The sequence below is a fragment of the Macaca fascicularis genome, chromosome 2 (assembly GCF_037993035.2).
Source record: "Macaca fascicularis isolate 582-1 chromosome 2, T2T-MFA8v1.1".
Classification (NCBI taxonomy): Eukaryota; Metazoa; Chordata; class Mammalia; order Primates; family Cercopithecidae; genus Macaca; species Macaca fascicularis.
This window is the reverse complement of record NC_088376.1, coordinates 52,294,874-52,319,372: the sequence shown is the minus strand read 5'-3', so window position 1 is coordinate 52,319,372 and position 24,499 is coordinate 52,294,874. Positions and strand designations below refer to the sequence as shown.

The following is a 24,499-nucleotide window of genomic DNA, read 5'->3' as shown; positions in this document are numbered from 1 at the left end:
TCTATATGCCTTTCTTGCTTCTGCCTATTGAGTTTCAGGTGCCTGCCACAATCCCTGATCTTACACAATTCTCATTGTAGTGAGGTCAAAACTATAGCGTTTAACTCTTTGTGTTTTCAGTGCCTAGCCCCTCAGGGGCCAGCACACTGTAGGTGACCATTAATTACTTTATTGCTGGCTTTGACAAACCCAGTTTTCAGTGTGCCTGACCTACATGGTGCAGCCTATTAGCTTGGCAGGGGCAGGAGGGAGACTTTCTGGCTCGGACTTCCCTGAGGCCCTTCTTATTGCACACAGTCATGTTGGCAGCCCCACAGGCCCTTGCTTCACCCTTGGTGACTTCAAAATTTCCTGTATGACTGACTGTCTTTCAAGTGTCCTTTTACAGACAGGGAAACTGAGACTTTGAAAATAACTGTCCCGGGACCCCTAAGCTGGTTTGTGGTGGAGCTGGAGTTTGAACACAAATCAACAGAATGGATCTGATGCCCTATTAGTGCCTGACTCATAAAACCAGTTAGTCTTAATATGACACGTAGAATAATAACACTTATGACCTTAACCCTGGGCAATAGGCTGACAAAATGATCACTCAAATCAATTTTTTAAAAACTTGTTTTTGTTTGATCAAAGGAAGCATTTGTAGAAAAGATGAGTTGTTATTCATTCAAGCTTTTGCCCCTCCCTCCTAAAACACACACAATCTTTGTTACATTACCTCTGAATTCAGGTTTTAATTTAACATACTTAAGAGAACCCTAGCCAAGATGACAGTCTCAAAAGATCAGTCACAAGCAACTCAAGCAAGTCAGCAAAAAAAGACAAATAACCAATACTTATGATACATGAATCATTCTTTTTTCCTTATACATCTTAAAAATTGGTCTTAGTTTCTCATTTTAAATGTGCTTTCCTCCTTTGATTTATCTAAAACGTCCAAAGATATAAATATCTTTATATACAAATAAGTAGTATGGCAGTACATGTGACTTTATACATTTTACATTTGTAATAAAAAAAATCATGAAAAGTTTGCTTTGAACCTGTTGGCAAATTCTAAAAAGAAACTAATTTGAAAGATTTATAAATCAAATTTGTTAAGTGGCCAAACTAATTTTATTTGAAAATAACAAAATTCTAACTCGAGCAAAGCTGGTTGGAAAGAAGGAATAACTGCCTTCTCTAAGCTTTGTCAGCTAGGAAGCAGATAGGAATTAACAATCCCAAGAAGAGAATTTTTATGAAAAGAAATTGTAGTCATCATGCTGTAGAGTTTGAGCAGCTTATCTCAGAGGTTTAAACGGGTCCATCTCCCTAGAAGGTAGAAAAGGTGAATTAGCTATGATGTCATGATTTATGTAAATTATTGCTTTCCCCCTCCTTCTTCCCATCCCCATCACCTGCCTTCCTCCTGGCTCCTATTGGTTGCCTATTGAATTCCTACACTTTTTTGGCTTTGTTTCAGAGCTTTAATCTGTCATCCACCTGTGTGGAGGGTATAGGAATGGAAGCTTCATTTTGTTTTGCATCATGTGTTTATTTATTTAGTCCTCAAGGAAGTTACATGTTATTTATTTATTTATTTTTGCTTTATTTTGTTTTTAATTTTTAAAAATTTCAATAGCTTTTGGGGTACAAGTGGTTGTTGGTTCAGTGGATGATGAATTAGGTACTGATGAATTATAAAATTGCAGTGCACCCATCACATAAGGAGAATACATTGTATACAATATGCATCATTTATTTTAAAAAATAATTTGGTAAGAGGTGCTGAGAGACCAAGTGCTACGTGGAAAGCCACCACTAACAAGTAGGAGAGCTGGGATTTGAACCAGGGAGGCAGAACTCAGAGACTGTGTTAAAGGAAACTCGAAGCTATGCTACCTCACTGACTTTCATAAGGTTAGTAAATAGCATTCAGTGCCATTTACTGAGCCTTCTAAGGATTCAAATGAATTCATGCTTGTCACCCTGTACTAGGCACTCCATTGACAACTGTAGGAGTAGGTATTAATAGCCACATTTTACAGACAAGGAGCAGTTGAGGGCTACTGACTGGGCCAAGACCACACAGCTGACATTCAAACCAGGTCTCATAGCATGTATTTTAAGGCACATTCCCAACTACCACTTCATTTAAGGACTGTGCCAGGCTCAGGAAGCTCTCAGTAAATACTTTCTGCCTGAATGGATAGATGTTGATCTCATAACTCTTTCCATAAAATAGGCAAGAGGCAGTTGGAATAACTGAGACTATGAGAAGTTAGTGAGCTTGCTGGAGTCACTCAGCTAGTAAGCTATGGAACTAGGCTGAGAGCCCAAGTCTTTCCGCAACGTCCTACTGGGGCAGGAATGCTGACCAGTCCCATGAGAGGCCAACTGCCCACGAGAAAAGAATCTTCAGCAGACTGACTTTAAAACTGCAGCTCTTGTGCACTGAAATATTTAGTAGTGAAATTTTGTGATGTCTAAAAATTACTTTCCAAGAGTCCAGAAAGAGAGAGGGTGAGGAAATATTAACAATTTTGTGAGCATGGGTGACAGTATATATGTGTTCATTGCACCATTCCTTCAACTTTATGTAGATTTGAAGTTTTCAAAATAAAAAGTTGGAGGAGGAGGGGGGAGAGAGACAGAGAGGAGAGATGAAGGGAGGGAGGAAGAAAGGAAGGAAAAAAATAGACAATTCTGCTGGTGTACATTCACTTCCTGTGTCTCTGGTGCCCATGTACTGACAACCATGGAGTCCATCTACTGTCTTTCAACTATCGAGTGACTCAGCCATTAAGATCTCCAAAATATGGTGTCCAGATAAATGAAACTCACTAAAAGGAACCAACGTACTGACACCTTTGAATGTGTCTTTAAATTGAAAAATAATTCTCAGGTTTAGCAAAGTATTATCAACAGTTCAAAGAGTAATCATATTTTCTTTCTTTCTTTTCTTTTTTTTTTTTTTTTTTTTCAAAAAAAGTCTTGTTCTGTTATCCAGGGTGTAGGCAGTGGCAAGATCTCAGCTCAAGCAGCCTCAGCATTGTGGGCTCAGCTGATGCTCCCAGCTCAGCCTCCTGAGTAGCTGGGACTTATGGGTGCAAACCACCACATCTGCTTAATTTTTTGTATTTTTAGTAGAGATGAGGTTTCACCATGTTGCCATGGTCAAGACCAGTTCAAGGCTGGTCTTGAACTCCTGGGCTCAAGTGATCCTCTTGCCCTGGCCTCCCAAAGTGCTGGGATTACAGGCATGAGCCACCGTGTCCAGCCAAAGTAATCATATTTTCAATAAATCTTGCAAAGAAAATTTACCACCCAGCCAAAATATGTAGAAACTGAAACTTCAGTATATAATTTAGCAAACATTCATTCACTTTGGATGAATTACAAGATTTAAATCCTCAATGTTCTCAGTCGCTATCATAAAAATAATTGTGGTGGATTGCTAGTTGGTAGTTTCTTTTCCTCTCTAGTACGTTTAAAGACCCAAACATTTAAATACAATACAATAGAACTGAAAATTTGTAGAATAAAAGGCCGGGCACGGTGGCTCAAGCCTGTAATCCCAGCACTTTGGGAGGCCGAGAGGGGCGGATCACGAGGTCAGGAGATCGAGACCATCCTGGCTAACACGGTGAAACCCCGTCTCTACTAAAAAATACAAAAAACTAGCCGGGCGAGGTGGCGGGCGCCTGTGTCCCAGCTACTCCGGAGGCTAAGGCAGGAGAATGGCGTGAACCCGGGAGGCGGAGCTTGCTGTGAGCCGAGATCCGGCCACTGCACTCCAGCCTGGGTGACAGAGCGAGACTCCGTCTCAAAAAAAAGAATTAAAAAAAAAAAAAAAAGAATAAAAATGAAATACACAGTGAAATTTACTTGTAATACATGCATTTTGCCGGGCGCGGTGGCTCACGCCTGTAATCCCAGCACTTTGGGAGGCCGAGACGGGCGGATCACGAGGTCAGGAGATCGAGACCATCCTGGCTAACCCGGTGAAACCCCGTCTCTACTAAAAAATACAAAAAAAAAAAAAAAAAAAAAAAAAAAAAAACTAGCCGGGGGAGGTGGCGGGCGCCTGTAGTCCCAGCTACTCCGGAGGCTGAGGCAGGAGAATGGCGTGAACCCGGGAGGCGGAGCTTGCTGTGAGCCGAGATCCGGCCACTGCACTCCAGCCTGGGTGACAGAGCGAGACTCCGTCTCAAAAAAAAAAAAAAAAAAAAAAAAAAAAAAAAAAAAAAACATGCATTTTACTGCTGATTTGGGGGACTTATTTATATTTTTCATTTTTAAAAAGTAATATATAATTAGTAAAATTTTTTAATACTGTAGGCTAGATTAAAGGAAAAAAGTTAGTCTTCTTACCTAGAAATAACAATTATTTAACTTTTGGTTGGATTTCCTTCGTTTTTGTTTTCTATTCACAGAATTTTGTTTTCTCCTACTTATATAATTGTATATTATGTACGATTTTTGTAACCTGCTAATAACAGTATCTCATAAGGATTTTCAATATTACTGCAGTTTTGGGGGAAACATTCTTTTAAGATAGGGAGAATAAAATAATAAAAAGAGATACTGTGACAGGATATATAAGAAATTAGGTAACCTTACCTAGGCGAGGAGACTGGAGGGAACTGGGTGGATAGAAGACAAAGGCCGGAGGGAGACTTTCCAACTGAATAGCTTTATATATTTCTCCGTATAATATATATAAATATATAAATAGCTTTATATATTTCTTTATATATTTCTCTGCATGTATACATGCACATATTTAGTTTTTGAGTTAAATACATGTAATGCTTATTTAAAATAAATTTATTTACTCATTTATTTATTGAGACAGGGTCTCGCTCTGTCGCACAGACTGGAGTGCAGTGCTGCGATCTCGGCTCACTGCAACCTCTGCCTCCCAGGTTCAAGTGATTCTCGTGCCTCAGCCTCCTGAGTAGCTGGGGCTACAGGCATGTGCCACTATGCCTGGCCTTCTTATTTAAATTTTAAATAAAATAATTTGAGTCATTTAAAGTTTTACCATAACATTATGTTACGTGAATAGACCTTTATTTACATATATTTGCATAATCCCCCAATTAGGGAATTCTCAAGTTTTATTTTATTTTTTTCTTCATACATCAATCTGTGCTTTTAATAACTTTATGTAAGTATGTGAATAATTGCCTAATTTGATTTGGGTATTAGTTGAAATAATCAGACTGTGTTACTGTCTGCAAGTCTTTTTATTTTTAGTATTTTGTTGTTGGTATTTTACAATGTTATTTAGAGACTAAAGCCTGAGTGATTTCCCTTTTTTCTTCCCATATAAGAACCACCTCTTTTTCTGTATCAGAAATCATATCAAATCTAGGTTTTGCACTGGTATGTTCTGTTCATCTGAGGAAGTGAGAACATGCCAGCCCAGACCATGATGTACTATTGCTGACATTGTACCCATATGACAAATGCTCATTTCAGGTGGATCTTCATATAAACATCATTGTAAATGTTTATATATAGTCAGAGTCCTTTGTCTCCAGAACTATGGTCAACTGGATGTGAGGCTGAAAATTATGGCCAACTTCAGCCTGGGTGTCTTAATGTGCTCTGGGTTCCAGTAATGCAATGTGTCTGTCTCCATGAGCTGACAGACTGGGCTGACTGGACTTCCCAACCTGGGCTGGTTTTCTGCAGGTGGTCACACTTGCCCCCTCATTCCCTCAGTGCTGGTGGCCTGACCTGGCCTCCCTCGTGCTGAGAAGAAACAGCAAAAGCCTTAACTTACCCCACAGCAGCCACAACACTGGCAGTCGCCACAGAGGGTCCCCAGGAGGCCATTGACCACCTGGATGGCGCAGAGAACCATCTGGATTCCTCCTACGACCAGCAGGATGGAGAAGAGGGTCAGATTCCAGGGAATCACATCGGCAGGCTTGTGGCACTCTTTCCACAAGGCTTTATCATTGAGATAATCCCTGTTGGTGATATGGGGGACAAAGGAAACATTTGTAAAAAGTGTGCAATTGCCTCGACTAGAAAGTTACCATAATGATGTTTCTTATGCGCTACTTTCCATCCAAAACTAGCTTCAGGAGAAAATACTCTGTACTAACAATTTAAATACCACAAAACTTACAGTTTTTATTGAGTACACCCTGTGTGTCAGATCCTGTTCTAATCAATTCACACATATTCACTCGTTTATTCCCCATAGAAACCTCTGGTTCCCTTTTTCGGTTTCACAAATAGGGAAGCAGAGGCACAGAGAGGCTAAGTTACTTTCTCCCAGGTCACACAACTGTCAGAACAATTTTCGTTAGCTGTCCAAAAAGACGGGCAAATTCACCATCTATGATGGGAACAGGAAAATGAAGACATTCCAGTGGTAGAATTTCACAAATGTTCACAGCTTTATCCTAGCTATCGTTGTTAGAGAGACCGTTTTGACTTTTGACAGATGACTTGTCAAGTGTAGTGGCCATCTGAAGTCATGTAAAGTACAAATGTGTCATATAGCTAAAGGGAAGAGCTTGATTTCAAGTCTTAATTTTAACTAAACTGTGAATTTGACTCACTATATTTTTGTTAACATGTAGGAATCTCTCATACACAAAGATGTAATTAGTTTTCCTCAAAAGGAACAAATATCTGTTGCCTTAATACATATTTTACATAAAATGTGAATTAGGAGAAACTGCAATATATTTATATTTTATTATATAGAGAAAGAGTTTATTGCAATATAAAGGGCATTGTGGCCGGGTGCAGTGACTCACACCTGTAATCCCAGCACTTTGGGAGGCCAAGGTGGGCAGATCACCTGAAGTCAGGAGTTCGAGACCAGCTTGGCCAACATGGCAAAGCCCTGTCTCTACTAAAAATACAAAAAATAGCTGGGCGTTGTGGTGGGCACCTGTAATCCCAGCTACTTAGGAGACTGAGGCTGGAGAATTGCTTGAACCCGGGAGGTGGAGGTTGCAGTGAGCCGAGATCATGCCATTGCACTCCAGCCTGGGCAACAAGAACGAAACTCCATCTCAAAAAGGGCACTGTGCCTTGAAGGATAAATGTGAAGTATACTATTTTGAGGTAAAAATGAGTAAAGTGGGTAAAATGTTGTGGATTATTATGACTCTTCACATTCTTAGAGGTTCAAATTGGTCTCTTTGTTTCCTCCATCCTTTCAGAGCCTTAATGAAAAACTCTTTATCTATCTACTGAATTAATGTTGATGTTATTGTTTTTAGATCTTTATAACATTCATGGAAAAGGAAGGAATGAACATTTTGCTCTTGATTTCAAAATAAAACATTGTTTATAGCATTGATTCATCTTTCCATAAGAGTACAGGTACTAGTAGCTTGCTAGCTATGTGCCTTGTGTACTTACCTGTAAAATGGGAGTTACATTATCATATCATAGGGTTATTGTTAGGACTACGTGAGTTAGTATGAGTTAAGTGCTTGGATCAGTGCTTAGCATATAGTAAGTGCTCAGTAAATGCTAGTATTGTCATTATTTTACTTAATCTAAGCAGTCTAATCTACTGGAAAGAGCTAGTATTTTCGATTCAGATGAACCGGATTTGAACCCAAGCATTCCCGTTAATAGCTATGTATTCCTCATGCAAGTTACTTACCTCCTTTAGCATCAGTTTCTTTCTTTTTCTCTTTTTTTTTTTTTTTTTTTTTAAAAAAAAGACATGGAGGTTTCACTATACTGCCTAGGCTGGTCTCAAACTCCTGAGGTTAGTCCTTCCACCTGGGTCTCCCAAAGTGTGGTGATTACAGGTGTGAGTCACCACGCCCAGCCAGTGTCAGTTTGTGTGTGTGTGTGTGTGTGTGTGTGTGTGTGTTTAAATCTATATAACGGACTAAGAACCACATCACAACTGTGAGAATTCACTGAGATGATACATCTTCTGCATAGTTGTGTGAGATTGTCGTTTTTTTTTTTTTTTTTTTTTGAGACGGAGTTTCATTCTTTGTTGCCCAGGCTGGAGTGCAATGGCACGATCTCGGCTCACTGCAACCTCTGCCACCCGGGTTCAAGCGGTTCTCCTGCTTCAGTTTCCTGAGTAGCTGGGATCACAGGCACACACCACCATGCCCGGCTAATTTTGTATTTTTGGTAGAGGCGGGGTTTCTCCATGTTGGTGAGGCTGGTCTCGAACTCCCAACCTCAGGTGATCCTCCCAAAGTGTTGGGATTACAGGCGTGAGCCACAGCGCCTGGCCAAGACTGCTCTTTTCAGTACTTTTTTTTTTCTCATTAAACTTTGCTTTAAAGGGTCTCAAAATTCTGTGGCAGATTTTTGGTCAAGTTGTTTCCATTAAAAAGTACTGGTTTTAGAAACTAATAACTTAGCCAGGCGTGGGGGCACACACCTGTAATCCCACCTACTTGGGAGGCTGAGGTGGGAGAATCGCTTGAACCCAAAAGACAAAGGGTGCAGTGAGCTGAGATTGCACCACTGCACTCCAGCCTGGGTGACAGAGTGAGACCCCATCTCAAAAACAAACAAACAACCTAGTAACTTAAAACTGCTTCATGAAAAAAAAAAAAAATCCCAAATGGTTCATAAAACATTCTCCTTTCCTTCTGAAGGTTTTAGGATGCATTGTTAACATTAACCAGCCTTTGACTATTAAACTTAAATGGCCAAATGAGACACACGGTTCTGAGGTCGTTCTTCTACCACTGATTAAGACTGTGGTGGCAGGTATTAGGGATAATATTCACTTAGTCTTCTGCGCTTTCTGGGAAGACTTGGTGATCTTGCCAAGCCTTCTGGTCAGCAACCTTCTTGTTCACTGTTTTGATGACACCCACAGCGATTGTTTGTCTCATATCAAAAACAGCAACATGACCCAGAGGAGGATAGTCAGAGGAGCTCTCAACACAAATGGGCTTCCCAGGAACCACATTAATGACGGCAGCATCACCAGATTTCAAGAATTTAGGCCCTGCTTCTTACCAGAATGGTGATCAATCTTTTCCTTCAGCTCAGCAAACTTGGAAACAATGTGACTTGTGTGACAAGCAGCAGAAGGGCGTAGCTAGCACTGATTTGGCCTAGGTGGTGCTTCATTTTAGCAGTGAAGCCAGGTGCTACCATTGGTGGGTCATTTTTGCTGTTACCAGCAATGTTGCCACTACAAAAATCTTTGACAGATGCGTTCTTAACACTGAAACCCCCATTTTCCCCAGGAAGAGCTTGCAGCATGGTGCATTTTAACAGACCTTAGTTGTAACATTGACTGGAGCAAAGGTGACCACCATGCTGGGTTTGAGAACACCAGTTTCCACTTAGCACATAGGTACCAACATCACCAACTTTGTAGACATCTGGAGGGGCAAGATGCAAGGGCTTGTCAGTTGGATGAGTTGGTGGTAGGACACAGTCCAGACTTTCAAGCAGCATGGTTCCATTGGCATTGCCATCTTCATGGGTGACTTTACATCCCTTGAACCAAGGCATGTCACTACTTGGCTCTAGCATATTGTCACCATTCCAACTGGAAATTGATACAGATGCTGCTGTGCTGGGGTTGTAGCCAATTTTCTTAATGAAAGAGCTAACTTTCTTACTGATTTTCTTGTGTCTCTTCTGACTGTAGAGTGGCTCGGTGGAATCCATTTTGTTAACATCAACAATTGGTTGTTTCATCTCCAGCAGGTAAGCAAGAAGGGCATGTTCATGGGTCTGCCCATAGAGATATCAGCTTCAGATTCACCAACACCAGCAGCAACAATCAGGATAGCACAGTCAGCCTGAGATGTGCCTGTAATCATGTTTCTGATAAAGTCTCTGTCCTGACCATCAATGACTCATGCAGTATTTGCTGGTCTCAAACTTTCTCAGGGTGATGTGTCACACTCACACTCATCTTACCATTTATTCAAGACCCAAGCATACCTGAAGGAGCTCTTTCCCTTCTTAGCATCAAATTCATCGATGATTCTTTGGTAAATTATACCACATTTGTCGATCAGTTGGCAAGTAGCAGTGGACTTACCTGAACCTACGTGTCCAATAATGACAATATTGATATGAGTCTTTTTCTTTCCCGTTTTGGCTTTGATTTAGGGGTAGTTTTCATGACACCTGTGTTCTGCTGGCAAACCCATTGTGAAAATGCCTTTTTTTTTTTTTTCCAACATGAAACACCCGCCTTTCTGTTCTGCATTTTTCCATTTAGTCCTTTCTATCTTTACAATTTTAAAACATGGTAATTATAAAAGGTTATAAAGATACAATATTTTCCAGGCACACTTGATGAAGAAAAGGTTCTGAGGTGAAAGAATTGGCAATCCTGAGTCCCGGGCCTCTTTGGAGAGCCTGAACAGCGGTGGGATGACAGCACCTCCTGGTGGTAGGATTTGTGAAACGTTTATGGGGGAAAGTAGAAGCAAGGATTGAATTTGGGTGGCTGGAGAAATCACGAGTCCCTCTCCTGCTGCAGGCTCACCCCTCACAAAACACCACATGGCCACACTCAGGCCCTTCTTCTCTCCCCTCAAACTCTCCGGTTCTGGCGGTCTTTGAGACTCTGGCAAAAAAGGCTGTGTTCACGTTCAGTTTGATCATTGTGTCCAACTCCCCAAACCCAGGGAGAGAGGGGTCCTGAGTTTTTCATGGACCTGGCAGTGAAGCAAGGAGAGCAGAAGCAGTTTAGATGCACTTAACTGATGTTTTAAAGCATCCAATTATTATGCAGGTGTTTCCACCGGAGCTGTAGTAATACCATCAACATGGGAGCAGAAAGCCACAAATTTCACAGAACTCTCTTCTCAGCTGAGGACAGGAACCAGGGGGTCCGAATATGAATGCTTTGCTGGTCTGCTCTGTCTGATGAATTCAGATGCCACCTCCTCTGGAAGAAGCTCCACGATGCTTCTGCCCTCAGCCTGGGTTTGGTTTCCTTCTGTGCTCCCCAGCGCTCTGTGTTTCGTCCCTGTTGTACAGAGCCCCTGGACCCCGTGCTGCCACCAACTGTCCATTTGTTTGTCTTCTCTTCAGGACTATAAGCTCCCAAGGGCAAAGACCATATGCCACTGTCTCTGTCCCCAGTTCCAGCACAGGGAGTGCTTCATAGACAGCAGCAGGTCTCATTTCCTGGGTCCTCTGTGCCAGGCTCTGGGTTAGCTGCTTTCCATCATCTTTCCTAATGCTCCAGGGAGCTGCTACTTTACTTGAACAGTACTTGGCATAGAGTAACCTTCAGTAAACAATCACTGAATGAATGAACATATACCCATTTTACAGATTAAGAAGGTGAGGCTAATAAATGGAAGTGCCTGGGTTTGATCTTAGGTCTGTCTGACTCCAGAGTCATCGCTCTTATCCATTACACAAATGCCCTTTGTTGGAGCAGTTATTTCCTTAGCATATTTGAAATGATTTATTTATGATATTTGATTTATACATCTATAATGGTATGTGAATCAAGGGTTACTTATATCAAAATAAAGAGTTTTTTTGAGCCTTATTTATGTGTGGTTGAAAGGATTGAAATTAAGTCAAAGAATCATTATAAAAGCATAACAATTTTAAAGTTTTAATCATGAAAATAAATTCCACTTACAATAATACTTTATATTCATAAAAATGAATAATAAGGCTGAATCAAGGAAGTATGTGGTCGGAACTGTGCTGAGTGCTTTATGTACCTCGTGTTATTTACTCTCATCTGAACCTGTGAAGTGCATGTTGCTGTTACTCACATTCATTTCACAGATGAAGCCTGAGAGATAGATGGTATACGGCAGAGGTGTGGCTAGACCCTAAGTCAGCCAAGGGCAAAACTGGCTCCTAACATTTGTGAACTGTTTCTGGTTCATGAAACCTAACATTACATGGTGCAAATCCAATATCATCCTATTAAGGTGGCTTTCAGCTCTTGGGAATATGTTCACAAGCAGCTTATGATATTCTTTGCTAATAAGTAATTTCTGAAGTGCAAATGCAGATGGTCTTAGCTGAATGTCAAGGCAGAACATTTAACTGTGTTCAGTTCCGTGTCTTAGTGTTTGAACCACAGATGTGAGGGTGCTCTCCTTGCCCTTGACTCTTTCTAAGGAGGTGGAGAGTTGCAGCCTGGCCCAGTAGTGCCATGCATGGACCCATCCCTCCCTGACTACTGACCACTCCTGGCTCTTCCTCTATTTCCCCTCCTATGGCTGTCCCCACACCCTATGCAGGCTGCTTTCATTTCAGCAGCTCAGGGTCAAGGGAGGGATGGCCAATTGTCTCAGGGAGGAAGGCCTTGGATGGGAGGAGGTTCTACCTCAAAGGAAGCCAAGAGGGTGTATTTCAAAATGCCCAAGTTTCTTTTTCCTTCTAGGGTGTTTCTTTAATATGGTTCTCAGGACAGAACAAGTTAACTACTTTTGCTCCCTCCCTTAATATTATCATCAACAAACATTTCTGAGGAAAACAGTGCTAAATGCTACGACATTGCAGAGCCCTGGATTTTGTGCACTAAATTCGAAATCTCAGAGTCCACCTTGATTAGCTTCCCCTTTTCTCCTCACACCTAAACCTGATGACTCCATTTCAAACACTCTCTGAAATTTGTCTTTTTTGAGCCCCAATTCTGCTGCCTGGGTGATGTTCACCATCTTATCTGGATTATGACGGCAGCTTTTATCTCTCTTTAGTTCCTGAACCCTCCTATTTACTTTCCACATCACTAGCACCACCATGCCTCTAAAAGTCCAAAGTAGCCATGCCATGTCTTGCTTGAAGTCCTCTGCTGTGCCCTGATGCCCTGAAGGTCTGGCTGCCTCTCAGTCTCACCACATCGTGTGGCGGTCCCTTCTGCAAATCTCTCCTCATTCACACTGAGCTTCTGCCACGCAGTGCTCTGATGTTCCCTAAGCATGGCAGCCTTTTCATGCCTGAAATGCGTTTCTCCTCCCTCACTGGAAGGCAAACTTCTGCTCATCCTCCAAAATCAGCCCATGTCACCTTCTCGAAGGAGGTTCCCCCACACTCCTTCTCCATCTCACACTTTCTGCATTATGACGATCTGTTCCATGTGTTCACCCTAACCCACATGCTGATAGGGAAGGAACCATGTCTATTCATTTTTTGTTCCATGTTTGGGATAGGCTTCAGCACAAAATAAGATACTTACTACGCACACACACATACACACACACACACACAGGTGTATATATACACCTATATATAAAAGTAGATATGTGTATATGTAGATATATAAATCGTGTGTGTGTGTGTATATGTGTGTGTATATATTATATATATATATTTTGAGACAGGGTTTGGCTCTGTTGCCCAGGCTAGAATGCAGAGGCATGATTACGGCTCACTGCAGCCTCAACCTCCTGGGCTCAAAAGATCCTCCCACATCAGGCACCTGGAGTAGCTGGGACTACAGGCATGCACAACCATGCCGAGCTAATTTTTTAATTAAAAAAATTTTTTTTTTCTTTTTTTGTAGAGGGGCGGTGGGGTGGGGAATTCTCCCTATGTTGCCCAAGCTGGTCTTGAACTCCTGGGCTCAAGCAATCCTTCCACCTCAGCATCCCAAAGTGCTGAGATTACAGGCATGAGCCACCACTCCCAGCCAATTAAAAAAAAAATCCTGCTACTAATTACTAGCCATTGAGCCCTGGGAAAGTTAACCTTTTTCAGCTTCATTTTTCTCTTTCAGGGATAAAAATTCTTCTCAGATTTATGAGGAAGATTAGGTGAGATAATGCACATAAAAACACTTAGCACTTAATCATTGGGAAGAAAAAGAAGAAGGAAAAGGAAGAAGAGGAGAGAAAGAAAAAAGAGAAGGAAAAGAAGAAAAGGAGGGGAGGGAAGAGGAAGAAGAACAAGAAGAAGCAGTTGCCACCACAGCTGCCCTTTGGTAATAAGGGACAAATGACAACTGTCTCAAGTTTTCTCGTTTTGGCTCATACAAGTGACTGATCCTTTCTAGTCTCTGAGCAGCTGTGTATGAGTGTTAGGTTTCCAGCTATAACAACAGTTACTATATGCTGATTGGATAAGAAGATTCCACAGACCCTTTTAAACTATCAGATACTAGTATAGTACAGTATAGTAAAAGGAGTAGGAGGTAGAATCCAATGAGTTTTGCCAACAGGGAATCTAGGCAAAAAGCAGACAGTATGAGTCAATATAAATTGTGTTCTAGAAAAAACACTGTGACTTCAAGTGAGAAAACTTGGATTTGAGCTTCCGCCATTAAGAAACTGTATTCCTCTTGTCAAGTCACTTGTCCTCTCTGGGCCTCGGCTATCCTGCCTCCGAAGGAGAGTTAAATAATCTCATAAACTTTTTGTGAGGAGCAAATGAAACAATGTAGGTAACAGCACTTTGTTAACTGAAAACACCAAGCTATAGAAAGTTCAATTATTGCCGTAAGAAATTCAAGGTGAACTTCGGCAGTCAGAGGGAAGATTTGGAGCTGGCAGTGGTAGATAATATCAAAAAGGAATGTGAGTTCTTGTCTCAGAAGGGAGGAAACAGGATTTGAGGAGACAACAGAATGCTGCTGAAGGTTTGCCAGATGGCAGAGAGGGTGCAGTGAGATCTGGGCCCATCCCCTGAATGCCCTTCCTGTAGCCATCATGGCATATTTTATACCTTGCGCAAAGAGCAGCCTTACATCTTACATGGGATTAAATTAAAACATAAGTAGTCAAAATCATCCTGGTCAGTGCAGGACAGAAAGATGTGTACTATGAAAGGCTAAGACTTGAAGTTAGAAGTCCTGAGTTTGAGTCCAGCACTGTCCTCAACTAACAATGTGACTTTGAAGCTCGTTAAACTTATTAAACCTGCCTTGGCACAGAGTAATTACCTCTTGAGGTTACTATGAAGATTAAATTATAAATTTGTGGGATAAAGATCTTTACAGCCTACAAAGTACCATGATAATATGAAATGTTATCTTAATGAGGCTATTAACATTAACACGAGAAACCTACAATGATTTCAATGTCATTTTCTGTACACGCACTTAAACGATTGTTTAATTATAGGCAATTTGGGGTATTAGTGAAAGCCCTTGGGCCCAGTTAGTAATTATTCTTGTTTTCTATTATAAGATTTGCAACGAAAACTATTACTCTGTTTATTAATACTATTAGTTGCCTTGTGTTGCTGGTAATAAATATTTGAGTGCAAGTGATGACACAACAAATCTCTTCCTTCCCTCAGGCTAAAGGAGGCATCCATCCTCTTTTAGTTATTTCTCCTGGGATCTGTCAAAGGAGCAATTCGAAGTGAGATTCTATGCAACTTTGCTGTACTCCACAACTCCAGCTCTGCCTCAAAGGAGCACCGAGCCTGAGACTTGCATAAGGATGAAGACATGACATTGTGTGCAGTCTCCCCTTGGGCAATTTATCTGCCCGTGCCCCTTGTGGTGACAGGTGGGCATTGCAGGGTGTGGTCTTACCCGTCGTGGAAGGGGTAGCCCCATGTACTATTGGCCATGAGGCATTTAGGACCCTTGTTGATTGAAATGGCTGAGACGATAAACGAGTATCCAGCTCCCAAGAATCCAACCACAGCAAATATCGTGGAGGTGAACATCTGAAAGAGAAGGAGAGAGACAGTCAAATTCTCCAGGTGGTCCAGAGGATACACTCAGCAAACCTAATCCACCTGCTGTTGAACATGGTGACTACAAGAAGTTATGGGGTAGGAGCTGGTCTTTATAGTAGATGGGGCCTGTGGGGTCTTCTAGAATGAATTTTGGTATCTTCTTTTCCCTTCTTCATTCCCATTTCCATTTCTTTTTCACCTTTTCATTGATGACGGAGGTGTTGATTCTGTTACCTTTGAGCCATGGGCTTTTAATCTTGTTAAAGATAAACTCTCCTCCCCAGGGCTGATACATAAAGCCAATCTATGATAGAATCAAAGAACCTTAGGATTGGCAGTAATCTTTTTTTTTTTTTTTTTTTTTGAGACGGAATTTCGTCCTTGTTGCCTAGTCTGGAGTGCAATGACATGATCTCAGCTCACTGCAACCTCCACCTCCCAGGTTCAGACGATTCTCTTGCCTCAGCCTCCTGAGTAGCTAGGATTACAGGCATGCGCCACCACGCCCGGCTATTTTTTTGTATTTTTAGTAGAGACAGGGTTTCACCATGTTGGCTAGGCTGGTCTTGAACTCGTGACCTCAGTTGATTCGCCTGCCTTGGCCTCCCAAAGTGCGGGGATTACAGACATAAGCCTCCGCACCTGGCCCGGCAGTAATCTTAAAAGTTTTCTGGTCAAATTATCCTGCTAAGGCCAGTCACTATGGTGTCTCATGTGACAGGCAGGTTCTACTTATGAGAAAGAGTAAAAGTTTAGAACCCCTCCTCACAGGCCCTCATTACGTTCCTTGAGGCCAAAAAGATCAAGTCTAACCTGTCTTCCATTTAGCATCAGTCTTTAAAATATCTGAAGATTGCCTTGACATCTTTCACCCCTTCTACCACCCTTGGAGCGTTTTCTTTTCTTTAGGTTAAACAATCCAAAAAATTCCATTCTTTTAAGTATTTTTCTATGATGGAGATTAATTAATGAAAAACAAATGAGACTACCATATTTTTTTTTCAATTTTAAAATCAAAATAGAATTATTGACTGCAAAAGGCAGAAGCAATCCTGGAGTCCAACTAGGTTAACTCCCCTTACGGATGAAAAAACGTAGGCCCAGGGATGTTAAGAACTTTTGCAATATCCATTCTAGACAATAACTAGAAAGTAGCATGAAAACATTTAAAATTTTGGAGAAAGAGGCAGAAAACGATCACCTCTATTGCTTTGATGACAAAGCACAGGGTTTAAAGTCAGCAGACCCAGACCCAGCCTCATATCTCAGCTTTGCTAGTCTTCTCTGATGTAATGACTTTGCATAATGAATGTGTCCTCAGAGCTTTAGTTTTATCATCTTAAAATGGGCATGATAGAGCCTACCTAAAATGTCTGTTGTGAACATTAGACGTGGCAACCTAAGTTAAACGTCAGCTATTTTCCCTTTCCCCTTTCATGTTATTAACAATCTTACCATAGTACATATCTGGGATGGGGTGGGGTTTGAAGGTGAAGAGGACCTGATTGTGCCTGGGTGATTGGAATCTATGTAATAATGGAGTTCTACTTTAGCTGGTATCCATTTTCATATCATAAATCAATGTATTTTGGATGCAACTTTTTAAAAAATTCTTTTTAATAGAAAATTTAACTCTTTTGCCAACTCATCTGATTGATGCAACGTTTTGATACCGAGCTCTAACTTCATGTGCTTTGTCTGACTCTCCTTGTAGAACTGACCCTTCATTCTTCATCTCTTCCAACCCCTGTACTCTAGATTGCACAAACTCTATCACAGCACAATGCCTCTAATACAATAATGCATAGGGTTTTGTTGTTGTTGTTGTTATTTAGACAGGGTCTTGCCCTGTCACCAGGCTGAGTGCAGTGGTGCAATCACAGTTCACTGCAGCCTCAACTTCCTGAGCTCAAGTGATCCTCCCACCTCAGCCTCCTAAGGAACTAGGACTACAGGCATGCACCACCATGCCCAGCTAATGCATAGCTTTTTATGGCTGTCTTCTCTAAATAGAGCACAAGTTCCTTGAAGTCACGAACAATAAGTTATTTGAAGATAGGGCATTGTTCCAAACTTAGCATAGTCTTACAGTTTTTCTTCTTCCTAGCTTATCAAAGTCACTGGATAACGATTTGTTGCATGTTTCAATGGCTAAGGTTTCATATTACTAATTGTTTAGATTTTTCCCCTTATTGTTTATGCTTAGGGTATCTAAATCCACTCTCAGCAGCAAGAACATTCATGACTTTAACCTAGGTCAGAAGTAAGTGAACATTTTGGCCAATTTCTCATGTTAAAACAAGCAATCTCTTTTCCAAAGGATGTATGGTTGAATAAGTTTGAGAATTGCTGGATTACATAAATAAGTTTCATTCCTGCTGCACTTCTAAAAATATAGTACTTATGAGACATGAATTTATGTGACCTTCTGAGAAGGAAATCTACTATGTATGCTGGAATATAAGGAAAATCATTCACTCTCACATATTCCTCAGAAATGAGGGAATTACCTTAGAGTTGAGTCCTTATTTCATCTATCAGGCAATAAGGTATTTCCTCAAACACTTTATTTTGAACAACCAAGTACTGCGCAGAGAAGACATCAATCAGAAACAACTCAATCATTGTTAGATGACGGAATTGTGTTAAAAACTTTTTCTTAACACATATTTATTAATTATTATAAAAAGGTCGACCCCATAGTTCCTAGTTCTGGAGATTATAGTTAACAAACCTTTTAAAGGGCATTCTAGGCCTGGCGTGGTGGCTCACAACTGTAATCCCAGCACTTTGGGGGGCCGAGGCGGGCGGATCACGAGGTCAGGAGTTCGAGACCAGCCTGGCCAATATGGTGAAACCCCACCTCTACTAAAAATATAAAAAAATTAGCTGGGCACAGTGGTGTGCGCCTGTTGTCCCAGTTACTCAGGAGGCTGAGGCAGAAGAATTGCTTGAACCTGGGAGGTGAAGGTGGCAGTTAGCTGAGATCATGCTACTGCATTCCAGCGTGGGCAACAGAGCAAGACTCCATCTCAAAAACAAACAAACAAACAAACAAATAGCGGGGTGCGGTGGTCCATGCCTATAATCCCAGTTACTCAGAAGGCTGAGGCAGGAGAATCGCTTGAGCCAGAGGCATATCTTGCAGTGAGCTGAGATTGCACCACTGCACTCCAACCTAGGTGACAGAGCAAGACTCCATCTCAAAAAAAATAAATAAATAAATGGCATTCTAAAATAAGCACACTTCGTGTTGATAATTGTGGTGATCATTACTTTTTTTTTATTTTTTATTTTTATTTTTTTTGAGACGGAGTCTCGCTCTGTCGCCCAGGCTGGAGTGCAGTGGCTGGATCTCAGCTCACTGCAAGCTCCGCCTCCCGGGTTCACGCCATTCTCGGGCCTCAGCCTCCCGAGTAGCTGGGACTACAGTCGCCCGCCACCTCGCCCGGCTAGTTTTTTGTATTTCTTAATAGAGACGGGGTTTCACCGTGTTAGCCAGGATGGTTTCGATCTCCTGACCTCGTGATCCGCCCGTCTCGGCCTCCCAAAGTGCTGGGATTACAGGCTTGAGCCACCGCGCCCGGCCAATTGTGGTGATCATTACTATATACCTGTAGGAGGAATGTTTGAACATTGTCTTTGTCTTTTGAGAGTTGATATTTGTGACTAATGGTGAAATTTTCCCTGACAACATCATGCATAGACACATAAATGTTGTATTCAAACTTAAGTGGAAAAGAAGATGTGCTGTGGGAGCCTTTTGATGGCTCAAAGTGTGTCTTTAGTAGTAGCAAAGACATTGATGAAAAGAAACATGAATATTATTTATTTTAAAATAAATTGGCCAGGCGTAGTGGCTTAAGCCTGTAATCCCAGCACTGTGGGAGGCTGAGGTAGACAGATCACTTGCTCCCAGGAGTTCAAGCCTAGCCTGGGCAACATGGCGAAACCTCATCTCTACAAAACCTACAAAAATTAGCCAACTATGGTAGTGCGCGCCTGTAGTCCCAGCTACTCAGGAGGCTGAGGTGGGAGAATTGCTTCAGCACGGGACATGGAGGTTGCAGTGAGCCGAGATCACACCACTGCACTCCAGTATGGGCAACAGAGTAAGAATCTGTCTCAAAAAAAAAATAAATAAATAAATAAATGGGAGAAACGTCAGTTCACAATCAATATATTAAAATTATTTCATATTATATATAACATGATTTAAAATATGTTTATGTCACAGAAAGTTTATATATTAGTTTTGGTTAAAGAGATTTTTTTAAGTTTCTTCATGGGAAAATAAGACATGGTTTTATGTTCAGATTTGCCTTATATCTGCAGTTGAGTATCCATGGTACTTGCAGTTTTCCATTCTTATTGTATCCCATAAGTTTTTTTTGTTGTTTTTGTTTTTGTTTTTCCTGTGAGTCCTTATAAAAAAACACTTTGGAAAATACTGCTACAATTTTTTTTTTAGTTTATTTTAAATAGAGATGGGTCTCACTGTGTTGCCTAGGCTGTTCTCAAACTCCTGGTCTCAAGCCATCCTCCTTCCTTGGCCTCCCAAAGTACTGGGATTACAGTACTGGGATTACTGAGCCAACATACCTGGCCTACAGTTCTTACTGAGAGCTTATATGGCTGGTTTCCTGTTTCTTAGCCACCTCCATGCTCCAACCAAATTTCTGTTCAGTTAGATACAGCTAGTATAACTCTAGGACTAGAGCAAGCGAAATCTTACACTTAGGGCAGTTTCTTCTAATGCTACCTACCGCCCTTTCAGAAATAGGTTCTGAGTGGTCTGGAAACATTTGTTGACATATGGCAGATTGAGCTGTCCTCATGAAAGACTAGGTGGTCACAGAGAAAAACAGATTCTATGAAGGAGGAGGGTCTCGGCACATTTTATGCATAAATCACAGGAAGCAAGATACATGCTGAGTCATGTTGCTTTAAGTTATTTCACATTGGGAAGTCTTAAAAATGACAAATTCTCTAGAATCAATTCTTAGAGATATGGTCAGTAGAAAAGCCAGCATAGAATAACTTCAATTTATCATGGGTTTCATGACACAAAATGTTAAAGGAAAGAAAGGCCGGGCTTGGTGGCTCACGCCTGTAATCCCAGCACTTTGGGAGGCCAAAGCTGGCAGATCGCTTGAGCCCAGGAATTTGAGACCAGACTGGCCGACATGGTGAAATTCCATCTCTACAAGAAATAAAAAGATTAATGAGGGGTGGTGGTGTGTGCTTGTAGTCCTAGCTATTCGGGAGGCTGAGGTGGGAGGATCGCTTGAGCCCAGGAGGCAGAGGTTGCAGTGAGCTGAGATTGCACCACTGCACTTCCGCCTGGACAACAGAGCCAGACCCTGTCTAGAAAAAAAGAAAAGAAAGGTTCTTGAGATCAAGTTGACTACATTAGAGCGTAGACACTTCAAAATTGGTATTATTTATAGTAAATAGGTAAAAGTCCTGGGATATCTCTGGAAGGAGACAGTAATTGAGAACAGTGGGGACCTCTGAGAAGGGAAATTGGCAGACTTTGGAATCAGATAAGGGAGACTTCCTTTGTGGTTTTTGTGCCATGGGCATGCTGTACCTGGTCCAAGTGAATAAATGGTGAAGAAGGACACTACTGTGTTGTGGCCAAAGGTATGGATTACAGGCAGATGGATCTGGATCTGAGTTCTGGTTCCTCCCTCACAATCTTGGGAAGTTAATCTTTTTTATTCCAGTTCTTCTTCTGTAAAATAAGGCTCATTAATAAGTACTTGCCTTACAGATAATATGTAAGATAACCTAACCAGTAAAGGTACACACCTCTTGAAAATCAGATCAACCCCAGGTGGGATAGGCTACCAGCAATCCCCAGTGCCTCACTGATAGGACACCTAGAATTATTTTTCCTGTTCCCAAGGTTTGGATAATTTCCCATGACATTAGCAAGCACTTGATCAATGTCATTATTATATTATAGTATTTTTGTTATCACATCCTCACATGCACTTACTTTCCACAAATACAGAGAGCATAACTCCGGAGAGAAAAAATTCAGCGGGCTAATTCCCTCATAGCTACTCAGCGCACATATTCTGCTCACGTTGTTAATGTGTATAGCATATGCTGCAAATGTTTCCCTTGAAAGAAGACCTGCAATCATATGTCCTCTAATTCACCAATTGCCAGCTTGAAGACCTCCCTTTCTGTTGGGCTCTGGAGACAGACAGGTACCATCAGATCCCAGCTCTGTCTCCACACATGTTGTGCCCTGGGGTCATGTAGGTGCTTATGTTGGCCAAAGCACATCCTGAGGGCATGGACATTCCTCCTTAGTAAGGAGGAATAGAGACTGCCTGAAGTCTTTTTTCTTCTTAAAAATTAATATCCTCTATTTTTTACCTGGGCTAGGCTTGGGAAGGGAGTGGGGGAAGTGGCAGTCAGAAACTTAACTTGCAGGAGCCCCAGTTTCCTCATTTATAAAATGAGGAGTTTAATGCCGAACTCAGAGGGTTGTTGTGAGGACTGAGCGTGATAAATATGGAAAGCCCATTTTCTTTCCTAGGTGTTCACTTACTTCATTCATCCAACAAGTACTTATTGAGGATCTGTGTCCTCCATACCCTAGGCACTTAGTTGGTAGTTCCCTCCTCTTCCCTTACACCAATGCTTGCAAAATCTTCCCCTAGAACTTACAACATCCTTATGAGAGATAGTAACTGCCACGATCCGTTTTGTAGCAGAGGATTTTGAAGCATAGAAAATCTTTACTGAAGATGTCGGTGTGGTGGCTCACGACTGTAATCCCAGCACTTTGGGAGGCCAAGGCAGGCAGATCAAGAGGTCAGGAGTTTGAGACCAGCCTGGTCAACGTAGTGAAACCCTGTCTCTACTAAAAATACAAAAAATTAGTTGGGCGTGGTGGCGGCGCCTGCAATCCCAGCTACTCGGGAGGCTGAGACAAGAGAATCGCGTGAATCCAGGACTCGGAGGTTGCAGCAAGCCGAGATCGAGCCACTGCACACCAGCCTGGGTGGCAGTGCAAGACTCTGTCTCAAAATATAAATAAATAAAAATAAAATATGTCAAAGTAGAATAAAAATAGGAGCTTAAGGAGAAAGCATCTGGAAAAAAAAAGAAATAAAATTCCATACTTCTTTCTTTCTTTCTTTCTTTCTTTCTTTCTTTCTTTCTTTCTTTCTTTCTTTCTTTCTTTCTTTCTTTCTTTCTTTCTTTCTTTCTTTCTTTCTTTCTTTCTTTCTTTCTTTCTTTCTTTCTTTCTTTCTTTCTTTCTTTCTTTCTTCTTTCTTTTTCTTTTTTTAGACGGAGTCTCGTTCTGTGGCCCGACTGGAGTGCAGTGGCCGATCTCAGCTCACTGCAAGTTCCGCCTCCCGGGTTTACGCCATTCTCCTGCCTCGGCCTCCCTAGTAGCTGGGACTACAGGCGCCCGCCACCTCGCCCGGCTAGTTTTTTGTATTTTTTAGTAGAGACGGGGTTTCACCGTGTTAGCCAGGATGGTCTCGGTCTCCTGACCTCGTGATCTGCCCGTCTCGGCCTCCCAAAGTGCTGGGATTACAGGCTTGAGCCACCGCGACCGGCCTTTTTTTTTCTTTCAATATATTCCATTTTTCTAAAGGAATGGTCTTTCTTAAATCTTCCTCAAGCTGGCTGTATTTCCAAGGAATGAGGAGGTAGATTAGGGATGCTTTTGGCCTGCAGGACCTCTGCAAGAGGGAGTCCTCAGAAATGCTCACTCAGGAGGCATCTCTAGGGGGCACTGATGAGCCAGGCACGGGAAGAAGTGCTGACCACGGCACACAGACTGCATCGGGACATGACCAAGACCTTTCTTCAAAACAGAGAGGTTGATCATCTGGCCCTGCCTATGGGTGGGGTGGGCCTTGATCTATCTAATATGCTTTAAGGATGGTGAAATGCCTGCCTACCCAAGACACGTCCTCATCAATCTACCTTTGGTCTCATTATTAAAGACACTCCTTTGAGTCAAATCCAAGATTTACAAAAGGCTCTTAATAAAACACATACTTAACATAAACGAGTTGACAAAATTAATTTGCTGCCCCACTGGGCCCTGAGAGATCCATTTTTTAGAAGGATTAGAGGACAGGAGATATTGACCAGCCACCGATATGCTGCCAAGAAGCCACTGGGAATCTCCGGTTTGGGAGGATGAAGCTGTGACCTGAAAACAAACCCAGGCCAGGGTTCTCACTATTTTTGCTCCAGGGCTCACTTTTTCCGGCTCTCCTTTAGCCTAATTTATTTCAAAGAGCGCAGGTCTTTGGAGCTGAACTTCAGTCTCGCTCTGCCTCAGAGGAGAGCCATTTTCTCGGCTTTACCAAGAAACTGAATCAGGTGATCCAAGATTCTTTCCAGCTTATTGTCTTGCTTTATCTCTGCAGCCACCACATCCTGCTTCTCCTATCTCCTACTTGGTTTTGCTACCCGAGGAAAGGGAAGAGAATGGTGCAGTGGGCCTCTGGGGAATGTTCCAGAAAGATATAATGAAGATGAGAGGAGAGAGAGAGGAGCCAGGAAAATAAATGACAGCGAGCAGACTGTAGAGAGGACAGAGGATTCAGCCTAGCAGCTGGTGGCCCAGTCTGTGTCTGCCTCACAGGCCTTTCCACCTGCAGGGCTTCCTGTGCACTGCTCCCTATGCAATGCTCCTCAGAAGCCCTGTGTCCCTGAAGGAGCTGGAGCCTGGAGGGGAATGCGTGAGCCTTTGGAAAATAATTCAGAACTTCAGCAGTGTAGTTCTCTCCAAATTAGTCTGTAGTTTTTGCTTCTTGTCTGACAAAATGCAAATACCTCATTTTGGAAAAATGATTAGGCAGGTGAAGTGGTGAGCACTTCTAGCACCAGCTACTCAGGAGGCTGAGAGGGGAGGATTGCTTGAGTTCAG

At 41.9% G+C, this 24,499-nt stretch overlaps 1 protein-coding gene across 1 annotated transcript in view; it reads right to left on the bottom strand.

The window, feature by feature from the left end:
• Nucleotides 1–705: 705 nt before the first annotated feature.
• TM4SF4 (transmembrane 4 L six family member 4) overlaps nt 706–24,499 on the bottom strand; it is a 28,879-nt gene continuing 5,085 nt past the window's right edge. The window contains exons 3-5 of the mRNA XM_005546072.5: nt 15,434–15,570; nt 5,777–5,966; nt 706–1,314 (exon numbers count right to left, since the gene is read on the bottom strand). Coding sequence (XP_005546129.1) covers nt 1,297–1,314; nt 5,777–5,966; nt 15,434–15,570 — 345 coding nt within the window. The 3' untranslated portion in view covers nt 706–1,296. The remainder of the gene's footprint in view (nt 1,315–5,776; nt 5,967–15,433; nt 15,571–24,499) is intronic.